The sequence below is a fragment of the Punica granatum genome, chromosome 1, assembly GCF_007655135.1.
Source record: "Punica granatum isolate Tunisia-2019 chromosome 1, ASM765513v2, whole genome shotgun sequence".
NCBI lineage: Eukaryota > Viridiplantae > Streptophyta > Magnoliopsida > Myrtales > Lythraceae > Punica > Punica granatum.
Window position 1 is genome coordinate 5,572,935 of NC_045127.1, and position 17,312 is coordinate 5,590,246.

At 41.5% G+C, this 17,312-nt stretch overlaps 4 protein-coding genes across 7 annotated transcripts; 1 reads left to right on the forward strand and 3 right to left on the reverse strand.

Annotated features, from left to right (window-relative positions):
- Positions 1–1,137: 1,137 nt before the first annotated feature.
- Positions 1,138–4,200, reverse strand: LOC116192675 (UDP-rhamnose/UDP-galactose transporter 1-like). 2 transcript variants are annotated; one of them, XM_031521286.1, is made up of 6 exons: positions 3,730–4,200; positions 3,378–3,562; positions 3,091–3,291; positions 2,642–2,803; positions 2,133–2,542; positions 1,138–1,437 (listed from the first exon to the last, which is right to left on the reverse strand). In XM_031521286.1, the coding sequence occupies exons 1-5, from the start codon at positions 3,857–3,859 to the stop codon at positions 2,174–2,176; spliced, it is 1,047 nt and encodes a 348-aa protein (XP_031377146.1). In that variant the 5' UTR covers positions 3,860–4,200; the 3' UTR covers positions 1,138–1,437; positions 2,133–2,173. The 2 variants fall into 2 exon arrangements, with proteins under 2 accessions (XP_031377146.1, XP_031377145.1); XM_031521285.1 differs by lacking the exon at positions 1,138–1,437 and having other exon boundaries at positions 1,898–2,542.
- Positions 4,201–5,872: 1,672 nt separating this feature from the next.
- On the reverse strand, positions 5,873–10,567 carry LOC116192331 (protein ACTIVITY OF BC1 COMPLEX KINASE 3, chloroplastic). 3 transcript variants are annotated; one of them, XM_031520881.1, is made up of 8 exons: positions 10,166–10,567; positions 9,851–10,078; positions 9,324–9,659; positions 7,843–8,398; positions 7,557–7,743; positions 7,097–7,463; positions 6,353–6,503; positions 5,873–6,209 (listed from the first exon to the last, which is right to left on the reverse strand). In XM_031520881.1, exons 1-7 carry the CDS (start codon positions 10,463–10,465, stop codon positions 6,375–6,377), a joined length of 2,103 nt encoding a protein of 700 aa, XP_031376741.1. In that variant the 5' UTR covers positions 10,466–10,567; the 3' UTR covers positions 5,873–6,209; positions 6,353–6,374. The 3 variants fall into 3 exon arrangements, with proteins under 3 accessions (XP_031376741.1, XP_031376735.1, XP_031376725.1); XM_031520875.1 differs by having other exon boundaries at positions 5,873–6,239; XM_031520865.1 differs by having other exon boundaries at positions 5,873–6,503.
- Positions 10,568–11,858: 1,291 nt separating this feature from the next.
- LOC116192825 (pentatricopeptide repeat-containing protein At1g12620-like) lies at positions 11,859–13,280 on the reverse strand. Its single transcript, XM_031521494.1, has one exon. It carries the CDS (start codon positions 13,278–13,280, stop codon positions 11,859–11,861), a length of 1,422 nt encoding a protein of 473 aa, XP_031377354.1.
- Positions 13,281–13,523: 243 nt separating this feature from the next.
- LOC116192352 (COP9 signalosome complex subunit 6a-like) lies at positions 13,524–16,819 on the forward strand. The gene is made up of 9 exons (XM_031520892.1): positions 13,524–13,897; positions 14,018–14,106; positions 14,599–14,692; positions 14,898–14,959; positions 15,043–15,121; positions 15,367–15,459; positions 15,592–15,692; positions 15,863–15,918; positions 16,488–16,819. The coding sequence occupies exons 1-9, from the start codon at positions 13,588–13,590 to the stop codon at positions 16,567–16,569; spliced, it is 966 nt and encodes a 321-aa protein (XP_031376752.1). The 5' UTR covers positions 13,524–13,587; the 3' UTR covers positions 16,570–16,819.
- Positions 16,820–17,312: the final 493 nt, after the last annotated feature.

The following is a 17,312-nucleotide window of genomic DNA, read 5'->3' on the forward strand; positions in this document are numbered from 1 at the left end:
AACTCCCGTCACAAATTCAGTCGAATGTGCCAGTGGAGCTTTTTTTTTTATGTGCACTTTGATATGTTAAAGTCCAATGAGCTCCGACTAATCCAATCGAGCTGAGTCGGCTCACTAATGGGTAAAACTCTCATAGAGTGAATTTTCTCCATTCACAATACTCGAATATGAGAGAAGAGCAAACGTTGAACCGCTTGAATCAACCCACGATGAAACGATGTCCTTTAAATTGGCCATGAAGGGTTCAATCCATGAAGGGATAATAATACATAGACCGACTATGGACCAGTAAAGTGGGGAGAAGCTGAAACTTAAGCACGAAGATGAATTTACTTGTTTGCTAAGAAAATCCAAGTCCACCGTCCAGCTCAAATGGAGATTATACTAATTACATGCCTTAATACATTAGGAAAGGTGGATTACCCTGTTAAGGATCCTGCAATCTCAAATCGGAAAAATAAGAACATGAATTTATAAGATACATATAGATAGATAAAATATTGTGCGGCTGTTCTGTGGCTGTCACTCGAGTGGCTAACTAGACATCCTCGCATGTCACATCCCATTTACACATGCTCAAACAGACTCACGTATCGGATACGGTCCTTGTCCAATAATCGGCTGATCACACGTGTTCGACTCTAACCAAGTCATGCCTTGCGTGTTAAGATCCTATGATCTCACATCGGAAAAAATAAGAGCAAACCCTTCAAAGATGAAGGCCATTCCATTCCAGTGCCAATTTAATGCACAGCCCATCTTTTTCTTGACGGTATGGAAGGGAAATTTCCCAGAACTTGAGAATGATGCTCGAACAGAACTATTCCATTACACATGTTTATAGATAGAAAACACCGAAATGATTTTCACAACCTCGACCTATCATCTCAAATCACAGGCATCATACAGCAAACGATGACAGATCAAGCCGCATGGTGATTCGTGTACGATCTGTTGAGATCTTTGACCCAAACAAGAAGCGACCACTGCAGTACTGAATGAGTTATCCTCGATTTCAAGAAGAGAAGGGCATGTAAGTGAGTAATCCGGACCATGAATCCATACACAACCACCAGAATCATCCATGGCTGTTTCCCTTCGAATCAGCAAAAGGGCATGCCATACGACAAGAAAAAATGATTTTGCATCCGTATATTAAGGATTGAAGATTGCACTTAGTACCAACAATGAAGAGAAGCAGAAATGAAATGACCATACATAGTCATATAACGATTACTTCCATTTGTTCATACCAAATGGGGCACGGAATACAGTCGAATGAATCACCATGCTAAAATGGTCACAAGTTCCACGGTCATTACACTGTGACCAACCATGGCCTGATAGCATCAGTTACTGGATCGAACCTTCCGAAGGTTTGTCCCAACTCTAAAATCCGGCTTGATTCAGGAAACCACAGTGGGAATTCCATCACAGCTGAAGGAGACAGACAAGTTAACAGTCAAGCAACACAATTGACAACCTTAAGATAAGCCTAACACAGGTGAGGTGCGCATGAGCTTCCGATCAAAATTTTCCTCGCAGTAGGTGGTACTCCCAATCATTCCATCAGCTTACGAGGTTGCGCTTACTAACTCATAAGAGAGGCTTCTCACTCAAAACAAGGACAGCGGAGGAAGCAATTTCATAAGATAGCAGCTCTAAAAGAGAATGCTCAGTCAATCAACAAAAGTACAGGTAATTTGACATTTAATCACAACACAAAGAAGCACCATCTGCGTCAGTGATCTGTCAGCCATCTTTGAGGCAAACACGATGTATCAATGTGTCAAGCATGATCAGATAATGTCTTTCTTCAGTAAACCTAAAACAATAATCATGACCTCTTTGTGCCGTGCATACGGCAGAAGAAGGAAAAGGACATCAATGAGAAGAGTTCAACGGAAGGGCTGCGTGGACATAAGAAATTTCAATTATCAAATAGATTATTTACTTTCACATATTTTTTCTTCCCCACAAGTACAAACCCTCTTAAATACAAATGAATATTAACGAACAAAACAACTTGATGTGTGTGAGTGACAGCAGCAGACAAAAGGAATGGCAGGTCCTGCAGCCTTGTGAATTCAGGTAAAGGTGCAAAGTAACTATTCAGAGCATTGGCAAAATACCTAAATGTCCTGCCAGAGGATAACTCAGCTTATCATCCCTTCTACTCCCTGCATTCATTTGAGTCCCCATGTTCAACATCCTTCGCCAAAGAATTGTCCACCCCCTCTTTCAAAAGTCCAAGTTCCTCTTCCGTTAGGCTGTTCTTGGCAGTTAATATGGCCCGGCTATTCGCTTGCTTTTCAACCTCCACAGCCCAACTATACACAACCATTCCAAGAACTGCTATAAACATCCCCATTATGTTCTTGAAAGTAAGCTCGGAATCAAAGAGCAGCCAACCCAGTATGAGAACACAAACTGTTTTCATGTGACCCAGAACCTGGAATGAAACGGCCGAGAAACGTCCAATGCAGAGGTACTGACTCATGTTGCAGAAAACTGCCAGCGAGCAAGAAAGAAGTATGAAGAACTGCAATAACATAAATATCATTCATCAGACAAGTCACCAATAGTTCCGGATTAACATGAATGGGCATAGAATGGAAAAGCCTAAAGTGAGAATGCTCACTAGGGCACCGGAAGACATCTTATAGTTTGTTATGGCTTTGCCATTAAGATAATAATCAACAAATGGGCCGAGGACAAGCAGCGAAATGGCTTGAATCGGAGCTGTCTTACTCAACAATTCAAAGGATCCGATCGAGTATTTCTTCTGCAGGGACCCAATTGACTGCCATTAAAAGAAAACAACAACAAGGTTAAACATGAAGTCCTGCAGCTGAATGGCGAAGGCAAATTTATGAATAAACAGATGCACAAAAGTCGACAACAAGTGTTAGTTTCCCCATCAATGATCAAAACGGTGGCATATAATGTAAGAGGTAGATACTGAGCGAATGATGATCAGTGCCGATTTTAAGGTACAAACAACAAGAAGCTAAACCACACGGAATCATACATAAGAGCCATTCCGAGCAATAGAAAAAGGCAGCACTTGATAAGTATGTAAATACTCACGATTTGCTGCAGAGATGTAGAAAAAACCGCCACACAGGCGCAGATGAAACCTTTTGCATTCACTTTAACATCAGTAACAGTGCAAACACCAACACCAATAACCACAACCACGACTGCAATCTTCACTTCCCTCACGTAGTGCTTGTTGTGAAGGATCCATTCCATAACACATACCACAGGAATCATGCTCAGCTTCGAAATCTGTAGGGGAAAGATAGTGTCATGAGCTGATAAAATATGGACCATCCATCCAATGAAAAACACAGGGCAGTGACAATGATCGGTACTTGGTAAAACCCAACAGAGTTGAGCATCAGACTGAGGTTCATCCCCGTAATCGACAAGTTAGCGACGACGGAGAACCACAGGAGTTCCCACAGAGGAACATGCTTCGATGCAGAGTAACCCGCAGCATTCGAGGCCAGACCGACCAGGGCAGTCACGGCGAAGTGGAAGCCAGTTAAAGTGGTCGCTGAAAACAGAATATCACTGGACGAATTAACCATGGTGCTGAACAGATCAAGAGCAACGATTTGAAGTGGTTGACATTCAGAACAGATCCATCAGTGAAATCACGAGCAAATTCAAACAGACCATTGCAGGGAGAGACTAGAGAGGGCGGGGGAGAAGAGAGCTAACCGAAGCTGAAGGCGTAACCGGAGTTGGACATGAGCTGCTTGTTGGCCATGATGATGCCGACGGAGCTGACCACGTTCATCGCCCAAGCACCGACGTCCGAAACCATCGACTGTTTCTTCTCACTCTCCATCTTCCACTACGGTGCAGTCACAATCGAGCAATTGAATTCATAAAACAATCGAGGCAGGAGGAGGGAGCAGGAGGCCAGCTCCGGCCGGTTCCAGGAGCCACGAGGTGGGACGGACGCGGGGAACAGACGATGACGGCCGGCAGCGGCTAGGGATTAGCCGAAGAGGCAAGCGTTATGCTTTCCCCGCCGGCAGAAGGACCAGAGCAAGAGAGAGAGAGAGGGAGGGAGGGAGAAATGGTTTAAATGGGGAATTTGTTCAGTTCAGTCACGCGCACGCACTCTCTCCGGCTACTCTGCTCTGTCTTCCCCCGCATCTTCGCTTCCTCCTCATCCCCCAATATTTATTTATCATCTTTTTGAAATATATTCTCCTTTTTTTTTCTAATTTAATAAAAAAATTTGAATTTCCCTTTTCAAGGAGGTTACAAGTCGCATTGTTGATTATGTTTCAAAATTTTTTCAACACATGAAGCAAAGCTCAAATATTGTGATAAGTAAATGGATTTTTACATGCACGGCAAGAATTTAGAAGCCCAAATATTGTGAAGCAACTCGTGATCAGGCAATCGTGCTCAGTCGATACGATGCTCTTATTGTCACAAGAAATTGCTTCGATGTTCATAGTTCACAGAATAATATACACATATATGATCGCGTCTATTGCACTGTTCTATAATCACGATCCATGATTATTGAATAAATTGAAGTGTAGTCGGGTATAAAATAATTTTTGCGACCGTATATGCGTATTGAATGTGCATCTTGGCTGTTACTATGTCTTTGTAAAATGCAAATGATGTGCCCCATGTTACTTTTCTTTCTTTTTGCTATACGGGATGTTGTCTAAATTGATAGGATTGCAAAAAGATTATAGCACGGAGGAGGAAAGGGAGCTTCCTAACTAAAAGTTGAACTGCAATGCATACCCTGATTCGGAAATAACACCACATTTGATTGGGACACTTCATGTGCATATGCATGACCCATTCCTCACCCCATTCCCCAAGCTAAAAGGAGTTGCTGCACTGCTCCTGTCATTTAGGACGGCACCGATCTATCCCTTTTTCCCGATGTTCGAGGTACCGTAGGATGCTCCCGACCGTGAAATCTGCTTCGAGTTACCATGTTAAGATGACTGGATGCGGGAACCGGAAAGAAATGGATCGAGCGTCAAAGGTTCATGCGCTGAACGTTTGAGTAGAAAAATGAAGAAAAGGAAGAACTGTATTGATAAAGCCTAGCTTTGAGTTCAATCAAATACACACCCTCATGTACTCGAAAGCAATCTCACATGGAGTTGACGATGCTGTATCAGTATTGCTACTTCTGTACTTCAAACCTCTTTGACTTTTATCAGCCAGTGTGTACGATTCTGCATTTATGATGAGTAATTTCATGGGTATCCTTTTTCCTATACGGTCCTATGTATTGCTATTAATTATGCACTTCAAACCTCTGACTTTTACCAGCAAATGTATACGATTTTGCATCCATGATGAGTGAGTTCATCGGTATCATTTTTCCTATGAATTGTTGTCACATATGAGAGGAGAGGTCTCGACTAAAGACAGTCCCGCATAGACGTTGATTACGAGTGACTTTATCCTCGCGTTTCATTATAATTTTTCCTCCCGAAACTATAACTTGCTAATGTCATAGATTTTGTAATTAATAGGATCGAGGGACAGGGCAATTGAAAACTGAAAAGGACCTGGGCATGGCCATGCACCAGCAGAACAGAAGCCGGGCCATTCCCTTTCGTCCATACATGTAGATCCGTTGATAGACCCATCATCTTAATTAATCGTGCCCATGACTGAACCCCAGTGACTCTTACACTCCATTTGATTTCGCAGTTAAAATCACAATATTTTTAACTTTAACTCTAACTCAGCAAACTACACAACAAAAATACACATTTTCCAAATAAAAAATTTTAATTTTAACTTTAACTCAACACACTAAACAATCATTTGTCCTTTTTCACAATCAAAATCAAAGTTACTTTAACTCTGAAACCAAATGTAGATAATATTGTATACCGAATAAATAATTCAAGCATCGCATTGTTCTGCAAGAATGTACATAATATTGTATATGTTTCCAGGGATTATGCTCTCCTTACTTCCAAATATGATGGACACCCAGAACCTCCTATAGCAATGACATGACATATTTGTAACAATAGCCAGACACCTCGAGCGACCGAGGTTGCTCGAGGCTGAGATGTTCTCAATCCAGCCCTCGCATGGCCAGTCCAATACAAGAGTCAGCACCGAACTTCGACTCTCCAACTTTGGAAAATCCGAGCTGAGGGAACTGAACTAATCATCTTAGAAATTCTTCCCCTCTGTCAATATGTACCAATTTCATTCTCTCTCTGTAAAATAAATGTGCTTTGCGTTCACATAGATTGCAGAATGAAGAATGATTACATGATCGCGATAGAGTCCACCATCGTGATTTCCAAATCAAAACAAATGATGGGCTTACCCAGAACATTTAACTGCTTCTGTCAGGAAGTTGAAGTGGGAACTGGGACAGGTGGCCGGAGTACTTGTTGCAGCAGTCTTGCAGCGAGGCGTTGTGTAATTCCCCCGGCGACACGTCCCCCGAAACTGCGTGCTTCAGGTTCTTGGAGGACCTGTTCCATGGGTGGTTTCCACCAATTGTTTCTTTATCTCGACTCCTCTCCATAATGATTGATAAAATACTATATTTTGTGGTAGTTCGATTTACCTATGACGTGCTTAATCCACTCCGTTCTACGCAGATCACCTAAGTCATCCTAACGCTATCACTAGTCATTCCATCCTAAACAAGGGGAAATTACTAGACCAAAGGCTTAGTTGGGTTCGCCTTAACATATCTGCCATTGGTATACGGATAGAATCGAAAAAAGATGACCTTCCACCATTTAAATGAGTAGCTCCTTCAGTGTACTTGGCTCGAGTATTTATGCCTTCCCATCATTGCGGATTTCATTCTTCCTGACACATTACTAATTGCTTACCCCATAGACCTATTCCTTGGTTTTCTCCCCATTTCCCCATTTCCTCAAGATACAATGAATCAAATTCTCTTTCTTGCATCAAGTTTTTTCTTCCAATTCTACGGACACTAAATAAGCAACATTTTCTTGATGCAGAGAATGCAAGACTATAATTGTTCACTGATAATAAAAAAGATGGAAAGCACAACCATAAAATGAATTCTTAGACCGAAACTACGCCTTACCTGTAAGATAGGCTGCAAAAGAGCTGGGTCAAAGTTTTCGGAGGTCCTCAAGAGTCCCCATATCCTGACCACCTGATCCCGGAGCTCTATCATGCTCTTCAGTTCATTGTCATTCATCACCAATGGTCCATTTGCATTGCCATTAAAAAGTAGAGTCCTCATGAAATCAGGAACAGTTCTAGATGCATCAACCACTGAACCCAAAACAACTGCTTCAGTAACTCGTACAGCTTCCTTTATAACCAAAACCCGGAGCTCTTCACCATCTGGACCTAATAACAGCTTCAATACTGGTTGCAGAGCATCTTTTGCAGAGAAATCTCTATCTTTTCTGCCCTGTTCGAGTAGGTTCTCAAGTCTATTCCACCTGCACCAAAATATTTAAATTTTTAACATGTCATTCATAACTGGCGTCAAGATTATATAGAGGTAAGATGTAAAGATAGTGGCAACCACATACCTAAACTTCCCATCCTGGAACAGAAGCTCAATGAGAGCATCTCTGAGATATGGATTTGGATCAGTGAGAAGTCTTTTAGCGAAATAAGGATATGATGCAGCCAGCACCTTGAAATCAGGATCAGCATATAGTGCTAAACCCTCTAATACAGTAAGCGACCTGAGTATCAACGCATAGTACGCAGGGACTGCAGGAAAACAGTCAGCAAAAGGTTAATAGATAGACAAAAGACTTAATAGATTGGCAAAAGGTTAATTGCAGGCAACAAAATATAGCCATAACTTACCATTAAATGGATACTGATACAGAACATTACCAAGACCATTAACCAGCGTCTTGAAGTTTAATTCGCTTACAGTCGCATTAAGCGCATCATCAAAGAAGTCTCGTAGTGCTGGTACAATTGGAGATACATCTACATCAGGTGACAAGAAATCAAGAGCATAGTAGTCCTGGGCCATAGCTTCATAATCCCGATTAACCAGGTGAACGACATGACCAATAATAGCAAATCTCGCTTCCTCCGGGGTCTCACTCATCATTCCAAAATCAAGAAAAGCAAGTTTTCCCCCAGGTGTTGCCAAAAGATTTCCAGGATGGGGATCTGCATGAAAATAGCCATACTCAAGCAGCTGCCGCAGACTGCACTGTATGCCGGTATTTACCAAATCCAAAACTTTCAATCCCTGTTTCTCAATGGCTTCCTGCTCGTTTAACTTCACCCCATCAACCCATTCCATAGTCAATACTTTGCCACTTGTGTAATCCCAGAAGATATCAGGGACAAGGACATCTTGCTTGTCAGCGTACAGTTTTTTAAATCTCCTCGCATTTTGTCCCTCCTGCAGGGACCTGTCAAAATTAACAATCAAACCCAACAAAATCTTATGGTATTACCAAAGCGGTAATTCACATGGCTGGCATAGACCACAGTATTTCAGACTCAAATTAGATAGTGATTGGGATGAAATGTTCTGGTTCTGCTATTGAAAATCAGTATTTCATATGTGATGGACAGTTATAGGGTGTGTTTGTTTTTTAAATTTTTTTTAACTCAACTCAACTCCACTTATTTTCAATTCAACATCACAATCAATACTTTTTTTTTCATTTTTAAAATTTTTTTAACCATTCAATTCAATTTTTTATATTAAATTGTCTCAACTATTCATTACTTTTTCACAATTCAACAATACAATCATTACTTAATCATTACTTTCCCTCAATTATTTATTACTTTTTCACACTTTTTCTCATAATTCAACAATACAATCATTACAAATCAATTAGAACTAAAACTCAACTCTAAATCCAAACACACTCATAGTGGGTTTGATTTTAGAGTTGAGTTGAGTTGAATTTTGATTTTAATTGGTTTGTAATGATTATGATGTTGAATTATGAGAAAATGTTTGAAAAAGTAATGAATAGTTGAAAAAGAAGTAATGATTGTATTGTTGAATTGTAAAAAAGTAATGAATAATTGAGATAATTTATTATTAAAAATTGAATTGAATGATTAAAAAAATTGAAGAAAAATAAAAAAGTAATAATTGTGTTGTTGATTTTTGTTGTCTAGTGAGTAAAGTTAAAACGTTAGAGTTAAAATCTTCCAACCGGATTTAGAAATCAAACAGGCCATTAAGGTTTTTTTTTTTTCCCAATAAAGAGCAACGCTTATGGATCCATAAAAAACAAAAAAGAAAATCAGGATGTTGTGCATGCAGCTGAAGAATTTACCACCAAATATGTCTTAAGAAAACTGACCTGCACATAATTGAGCTCTTGATAAACTCTTCTAGCAAACTCATCAATAAGGGCGACAACATCACTGGTAATAATATCGACATATTTGTTTATGAAAAATCCAAGGCCCCTTATCAGGTAGAAATCCATTCCTATGGCTTCTTCGATACCGGGCCTTTGCACCTTGACAGCAACCGTTTGCCCAGAGTATCTCAGCTGTGCTTTGTACACTTGCCCGAGACTTGCTGCTGCTATTGGAGACGGGGATATGGATGAGAAAATGGAATCAAGAGACAGCCCCAGCTCTCTCTCAATGCAAGCAAATGCCTCTGAATCAGGAAATGTCGGCAAAGCATCCTGCCAATCATAACGGAAGCAGAAGTGATGTCAGCACAGTATCAACTATGAACATCAGTTGCTACAAACAACAAAATCATAATAGAATCCATCTCAACATAAATCTTTCCTCTGCAGATTCCGATATGAGGATCAAAGAACTTGCAACAAGCTCTAATGCCAATATCTCAATTGCAGAGAAATGAACCTACCTGAAGTTCGGAGAGCTCCTCGAGATACTCGGGAGGGCAAATATCGGGCCTTGTCGACAATCCTTGCCCAATTTTAACGAAAGTCGGTCCGAGTCTCGTGAAAATTCTTCTCAGCTCAGCACCTCGCTTCCTCTTGTTCTGATCAATTTGGCCGTTGCTTTGGTCTATCAACAGCTTCAATCCGAATGAACCGACTGCTATCAGTATCTCCAGAGCTCTACCCGTCACCTAATTACACTCAACAACACCCAATCAATCACCAAATGACCAAGATGGAGCTCAGGATTGACGTACGGAGACGAGAGAGAGAATGACCTTAATAGGGCGGGAGCCGTATTTGCGAGACAGAAGCTCGGGGCTGTAGACTGTCGCATTGGCGGCCCGAGCCATGGCTCTGGTCTCGGCCTGGATGTCCTCGGCCCGCTCAGCGACGGCTACCGACAGCGGCACGGAACTGCCACCGTTATCCCTCGCCGGCTGCAGGCCGCTAGGGGAGGCCTCGACCAGGGCGGCTCTCGGCGCCGCTACTCTCACCGGCCGGCTCACCCTGGCCGTCCTCGAGACCGGGAGTGGAGCCCACCGCGGCGGGGACATAATTAGAGAACTCACGGCCATGGCGTCTCTCCTCCGTCTTAGCTGTTAGCCTGTGAATCGAGCTCCGCTCAGCGCCTGAGGAAGGCGGAAAATGGTTGGTTAGCTCATAACGCCAGCGCCCACTGCAGATTTTTTATTTTTTCAGAAATTATTTTTCTTTGATTATTATTATTATTATTATTATTATTATTATCATTTTATTATAAAAGAGACCTAATACTTAAAATATAAATAATAAATATCTAATAAAAGTAGTTTCACTCTGTATCAAATATAATTCATAAATATCTAATAAAAGTAGTTTCACTGTATATCAAATTTGAGACATTTTGATTACTATACGAGAAGTGCGTCGCTGCACTTAATCATATCTTGATTTATTATTATTTTTTATTTATTCAATTTTTCCTGGCTCGTATTGCTTGTCCATGTGGCAGCACCTAACTTGACAGCGGGCCATACCTTAATCACGCAATTAGCGGAAAAATCGGAAGGCAGACGTAAATCATCTGCTTGCCATGACTCCAATGAATATTAATATCCGATGACATCAGATTGTTGAAAAATTATCGGATAAGTTTTACGTAACTGATGCGACGCTAGGATACTTCGGAACACAATAAGAAGAACATGGACAGTCAGACATCAGTAGCGTGAAGGAATCATACTATGTTTTAAAGTGAAACAAGCAATGGATTCTTTTGTCTGTCTTGGTTGGCTTTGTCCGATATAGAGACTGGAGTTGTGTAGATCGATCCGAAAAATACATGTATGAAGGAGAGTCCACTTGCAGTCGGTACCCGATGGCTAGTCAAGGGAAGGATGTGCAACTGTAGAAGATAATCAGAAGAACACTGCATGGAGCATCAGTCCTGGGCACAAGAACTTCGACAAAACTGAAGATGGAACTTATGTTCGGGCTGCGAGGAAGGAAGTGAAAGGAGTAAACGCGAACCCATTCGCCAAATAAAGCAAGAAAGTCGGCCAAAATCACCACAATGAGAGTTTCATTCATTGAGAATTGCAGAAGAGCATCCCTCATCTCGCACGTACAGGAAATGCGGAGTCAGGGTGTACTGTAAGGATACATGAATTTGAAGCAAATGCCAGCTCCTCTCTCACCAACTCAGCAGGTTAATTTACTTGTCCCGGGAATCAAACTAATATCGCGATCAAGCACCAACTGATTCCCATGGTATTCAACATGGAGGAGCAATGAGTCGTCAGGTAGAAAGAATTTTAGACCATTGACCTTGGTCGGTTGCTTGCCCACTGGTTACGGCAAACAGCCCTAAGAGGGGGAGCGGCACTGTTCCTCGAACCTACAACCTCTCGTATTGGGTTGAAAATGTTCATATGTGTTCCTTTGATATCCGGCGAATAGCACAGCCAGAAGGCAGAGAAACAGGAGTAGCTATCCAGCACCAGAGCCGAACTTCATAAGCAGAATTTGACCGACCAAATCCGTCTCTCCAGACTTGATGAGATGTCTTAGAACTCTCTTGTAAACAGAAACATTAGGTCTCAGTCCCTTCTCCATCATCTCCACGAGAACCTTTTGGGCTTCGACGAGATTCCCTTCTTTCTGGTATAGACTGGCAAGCAAGGAGTATCTCACATTTATCGGGCTCCGGTGCCATGAACTTATGACAAATTTATAGGCTTCTTCACGTTGCCCCGAAAAAAAATAGGCCTTGATGAAGGCAGCATTGGTGGTGAGCCGAGGCTCAATGCCCATCAGTACCATCTGATTGAGCAACTCCAGAGCAATATCCATCTCTCCCGTTTTCCTTAAGTGATAACAAATCAATATCTCAAAGGTCAAAGCATCGGGAGGGCAATCCGATCTCTGCATCTCCTCCAGCATTTCTCGAGCTTTGTTGATCTCATTGTTTCGACACAAGCTACTGATACTGTAATTATACGTGCACCTGTTCGGGCTACAACCCAATTGCCTCATCTCAGAAAGCAAATGCTTCAGTGCTTGGAAATCACATTTGCTGCACATCTCCTTCACTAGAACATTGTAATAAGACACCTTTTGCTCCGATATTTGAATCACATATTTCGCCAAGGCTACGGAGCCCAATAAGCTGAACATCTCAATCAGGCTGCAGATCCCGGAGTCGAGACAGGAGCCCCCCACTTTCTTCAACACACCAACCACGTTACTCACAGAATCCTTAACAGATGTCTTCGACGAAGCCAGGACATTTAAGAATCGGAAAGCCTTCCTATTTAAGCACACCCCATTCAACTTAAACTCAATCAACAGGGAAACCATGGTACTGTAATCGTCTAGCCGCCCGCAATTATCGACAAGTAAGCTGCAAATATCGGGATGGCGTACGTGCTCAGGGACAGAGGCCCGGAGCCAGTCATAGAACTCTAAAGCAGGAATCTTTTCACCATTCATGGACTGAAGTATCCACACTACCGAGGAGACAGGGAGTCTTACATCAAGCCCATCCAATTTGGGGCGGAGATCATCCGAACCGCTCCTAAGCAACTCCATGACCTGCTCCATTTTCCGGCGGCGGCGGTTAGGGCGCCGGATTCTTGACTCTCCGGCGGAATAGAAGCGGAAACTCTGGGTGCCAGTCCTGAGGAGCTTGACATGTGAGCCCTGCGAAGAATGAGAGACTGGAATGGATCCGAAACAGGAGAAGGACGACGGCCCATTCGGAGAAGATGAGGAAGGAGAGCTTGGGTTCAGGTCAGTATGGGATGGGACTAGGGTTCTGGGGAAGGAGGAGAGGGGAGGTGGCAGATTGGAAGTGAGATGGCGAGAGCTCGAGAGGCGCCTGAGCTTCCCGGAGAGGACGGCCATGGCCATCGTCAAAGAGGCGACATTGGCCGAGAGAGAGTGGGGGAGAAGGGTTTAAGGAGTGGGAGTGCAAGTCCAGAGTCGCCGGGAAATTACATTTTCACCCTGAAGTTTGATTTATTCAAATTCACAACCTAAGGTCTAGTTTTCGTCCGATTTCAGCTCGAGGACCGGATGGGCCCAGAAGCTCAGGCCCGGCCCATTTTTCACCGGCCCAAATCCGTTCTGGTAACCGGAGACGGAGAGAGACCATAATACCGAGAATCGAAGTGGGCACTGTCCCAGTCTCGAGCGTGGCCGGAAGAGGAGAGCGTCAATGGCGTCGTCGAGCAGCGGGCTTACGTTCAAGCTCCACCCTCTGGTGATCGTCAACATATCGGACCACTACACCCGCGTCAAGTCCCAGCTCCACCCGCCCATCTCCGCACACGGCGGCTCATCGTCCGCAAACGGTGCTGATGCCGCCTCCGCGGCGTCGTCGGCGGAGCCTCCACCTAGGGTTTACGGTTGCGTGATCGGCGTCCAGAAGGGCCGCACCGTGGAGATCTTCAACAGCTTCGAGCTCCTCTACGACCCCGTCACTCACACCCTCGACCGTGCCTTCCTCGAAAAGAAGCAGGAGCTCTGTCAGTCTCTATACTGAACTCCCATTAGGGTTTATTCTTGCTCAATTTTTCGAACACGTAGAATACTTTGTGTTTGCTTTGTGCTTTCGCTGATGGATTCGGTGCTTTGCGTTTTGGTAGATAGGAAGGTCTTCCCGAACTTCTATGTGCTCGGATGGTATTCGACCGGAAGCGATGCAGAGGAGTCGGATATGCACATTCACAAGGCTGTTAGTTCCCTTTGCTCGTTCCATTACTTTCTGTCTGCTATTCCCTTTGCCGTGCCGTGTGATCATCGTATTGTCTAGCACAGGAAATATATGCTTTATTTGCTCTTCCTTTTTACTCGAGCAAGCAATGACAGGGATTTTTTGGATTCATTGTGCTCAGTACATTCTTTCTTTATCTTCTCTTGTGCACTTTCTTTGTTGGGGTGATGCAGAAATCAGTCCAGTCGATATAAGGTGGCTAATTCGTCATAATAAATTGTGGTGCCACCAGTGCGGCGACCTCGTAATTTTCTAATACAGTGTTATTGTGGTTTTTACAATAAAAGAATTTTGGGAATATACAGAGAGGTTTTGTTTGATATGTCATGCAATCGGTGGGAATACATTGTAGGAATCCTTGTTTTGCTTCTTGTTTTGTTGGTATTTAGTTGCTAGAAAAGCATATTCATATTTGGCTGGTTGAGTGATCGTGGAGTTTCTCCCTCTTGGCAGTTGATGGACATCAACGAAAGCCCTGTTTATGTCCTTCTCAATCCTCTTATCAACCCCGCTCAAAAAGATCTCCCGATTACAATCTTTGAAAGCGGTAGGTGATCTTCTTTTCTCCTTCTACTCTTAACCTAATGAAGCACTACCGTCCTCTGGCTTCTTTTGATCGTAAAATTTTGAGGCTCAATATTCTTTGTTAATTGGTTTCTTGTATTTATATTCTGAATTTGACCATATGACTTTTCAGGTAACTCCTTTTATCTAATTTTCTGTTTTTTTGGGTTATTCTTGCACGTCTCCAGAGCTCCATGTCATAGATGGGATTCCACAGCTTATTTTTGTTCGTGCTAGCTACACTATTGAGGTTTGCTTCTTATATCAAGTATGCTTTTCTTTACTAGTAATCATGGATATGATCACTGAGCATGATGTTTCTTTCCTTTAAAGACAGTAGAAGCAGAACGAATATCAGTTGACCATGTTGCTCATCTGAAGCCATCTGATGGCGGTAGTGCAGCAACACAATGTAAGGGCTCTCTCTGTTTCTCTTTCTTTTCTCCAAGTGCCTGTTTCTTTAAAGTTTGTCAGCTTCACATGTTTTTCAGTCATGTGGTGTTGAATCTTGATAAAACATAAGCAACATAAAGGTAGTTCCTGTCAGTTGTTACTTCCTTTGCTAGAATGATGCCAAACATCTTATGGCATTCTCTTAAGAACAACTTTGGAGAATCAACAATCCAATATAATTTGGCTTTCTTTTTCTATGTGCAGTGGCTGCTCATCTCACAGGCATGCACAGTGCCATCAAGATGCTAAATAGCAGAGTTAGAGTGCTTCATCACTATCTTCTTGCTATGCAGAAAGGTATATTAATTGAAGTTAAGAAATTAAGGGTATAAAAGTTTATTCTATATGTTTAATGAAGATCCTTTCATTGCCCGAAGTTAATTTAATCAGAAGTGGCATATCTTGATTTCACTGGTGATTTTTTTGTAGGTGAGATTCCATGTGAGAATTCGCTGCTGAGACAAGTATCAAGTCTACTAAGAAGGTTGCCAGTGATTGAATCAGGAAAGTTTCAAGACGATTTTTTGATGGTAAGTAACCTTTACTCTTCCCCAAACTGATTGTAAATCTGCCGGTAATAATTTCCTTTTCTTTTCAAGCTGAACGACAAATTTCCTGCAACATAAGCAAAATTAAATTACTATGCTTTTCACAGTATTTTTCTGAATCTCTTTATTTTATCCTTTTCTACTTTGGCTAGGAATACAATGACACATTGTTGATAACTTACTTGGCTATGTTCACCAACTGCTCAAGGTATGCTTCATTGAAACCCTAACTCTTGCCTGGTTATATGATGCTTCATTAAAAAACCTTGACTCTCGCCTAGTTATGTTTTTGACAAAAAAAAGTGATATGGTGAAATATTGCTTGTAGATGCTCTCAAGTTTCAAACCTTTTCCTTTTCCTTTTCCTCCTCCTCTTTTTTTTTTTTTTTGTGATGAGAAAAATAGTACCATACAGTTATATTGTTGCTGGATGTGTAGCATGTCTTAGAATGTTCTTGAGTATGTTACCTAAAAGGCCATATAAAGGATCTTGGATAGGATACTCTTATGATGCTTACTGTTGGGTCCTGCTAACGTTGAATCTTAGATTTTTATTTTCGGGGGAAAAGATCATGTCTTCAACGAAAAAGGGGAGTGCTCTCTAGGACTGCTGTCCTGATGAATGCTCTAGAAAAAAGTTTGAATGCAGGCTGATAGCTTTGACGGAAGTTGCTTATCATGATATTCCCACATTCCATTTAGGTTGACATTGTTCTGATTATGTGGATATCTTCATCTTGTAATTAAAGGATATTGCAACTTTTGTACCAATTGCAGCACAATGAACGACCTAGTAGACAAATTCAACACAGCCTACGACAGGGTCAGTAGACGTGGAGGAAGGACAGCTTTCATATGAGAGATTGATTATGTCTATCATGGTCACCTTGCACCGCAATCCCTCTTAAGTGCTGCCCTCAGGTTTTATCGCATTGCAAATGGAAGTATAGAAACTTTTTTTATTTTTTTTGGAGAAACACAGGTTATCAATATTGTTGAGTGAAAATGATATGATTGTGAGAAATTTGGGATTATGCGGCAGTCTGGATGGGAAAGTCGTGGGAGGACGGCTTCGTTTGGTTTTTGAATCAAAATTTTAGTTAACTCAATTCAACTTTATATTACTCATTTAAAAAAAAAAAACTCAACTCTATTTTTTCCTCAATTCAACAATACAATTATTACTTTTTTTTAATCTTTTTCTCTAATTTAATAATAAATTCTCTCATATACATTTTTGTAACAATTTTTATAATAATTTTCTAATAATAAATTTCTCATATATTCACATATATATAAATATCAATTTTCTAATAATAAATTTTTCATTTACTTTCATATCTATATATACATACATATATATATTCTCATACATTAATATATTTGTCAACACTTATAATCATTGCATAAAATCAAGTTGAGTTAAGATTATTATTCAACTCAAAAACCAAATGCAAGCATACTGGCTTAAAAACCAATTCATCTATGCTCATTAGATTGTATGTTTTTGAAAATTGAACGTTCTCCTCTAGGTCTCTTCTTCGATGCTCATGTTAAAACCTGATTTGCGGGTGCATTCTGCCTCCCCGTTGGATGAACCTA

Excerpts from the sequence above, each read along its gene's own strand:
- LOC116192675 (XM_031521286.1), bottom strand. The coding sequence starts at position 3,859 with ATGGAGAGTGAGAAGAAACAGTCGATGGTTTCGGACGTCGGTGCTTGG. Across the intron at positions 3,563-3,729 it reads CGGTTACGCCTTCAGCTTCG|CGACCACTTTAACTGGCTTC; the intron begins GTTAGCTCTCTT and ends TTCTGTTTTCAG. Across the intron at positions 2,543-2,641 it reads AGATGTCTTCCGGTGCCCTA|TTCTTCATACTTCTTTCTTG; the intron begins GTGAGCATTCTC and ends ATGTTATTGCAG.
- LOC116192331 (XM_031520881.1), bottom strand. The coding sequence starts at position 10,465 with ATGGCCGTGAGTTCTCTAATTATGTCCCCGCCGCGGTGGGCTCCACTC. Across the intron at positions 7,744-7,842 it reads GTATCAGTATCCATTTAATG|TCCCTGCGTACTATGCGTTG; the intron begins GTAAGTTATGGC and ends GTTTTCCTGCAG. Across the intron at positions 7,464-7,556 it reads TTCCAGGATGGGAAGTTTAG|GTGGAATAGACTTGAGAACC; the intron begins GTATGTGGTTGC and ends ATTTTGGTGCAG.
- LOC116192825 (XM_031521494.1), bottom strand. The coding sequence starts at position 13,280 with ATGGCCATGGCCGTCCTCTCCGGGAAGCTCAGGCGCCTCTCGAGCTCT.
- LOC116192352 (XM_031520892.1), top strand. The coding sequence starts at position 13,588 with ATGGCGTCGTCGAGCAGCGGGCTTACGTTCAAGCTCCACCCTCTGGTG. Across the intron at positions 14,107-14,598 it reads ATATGCACATTCACAAGGCT|TTGATGGACATCAACGAAAG; the intron begins GTTAGTTCCCTT and ends CCCTCTTGGCAG. Across the intron at positions 15,919-16,487 it reads ATGTTCACCAACTGCTCAAG|CACAATGAACGACCTAGTAG; the intron begins GTATGCTTCATT and ends TACCAATTGCAG.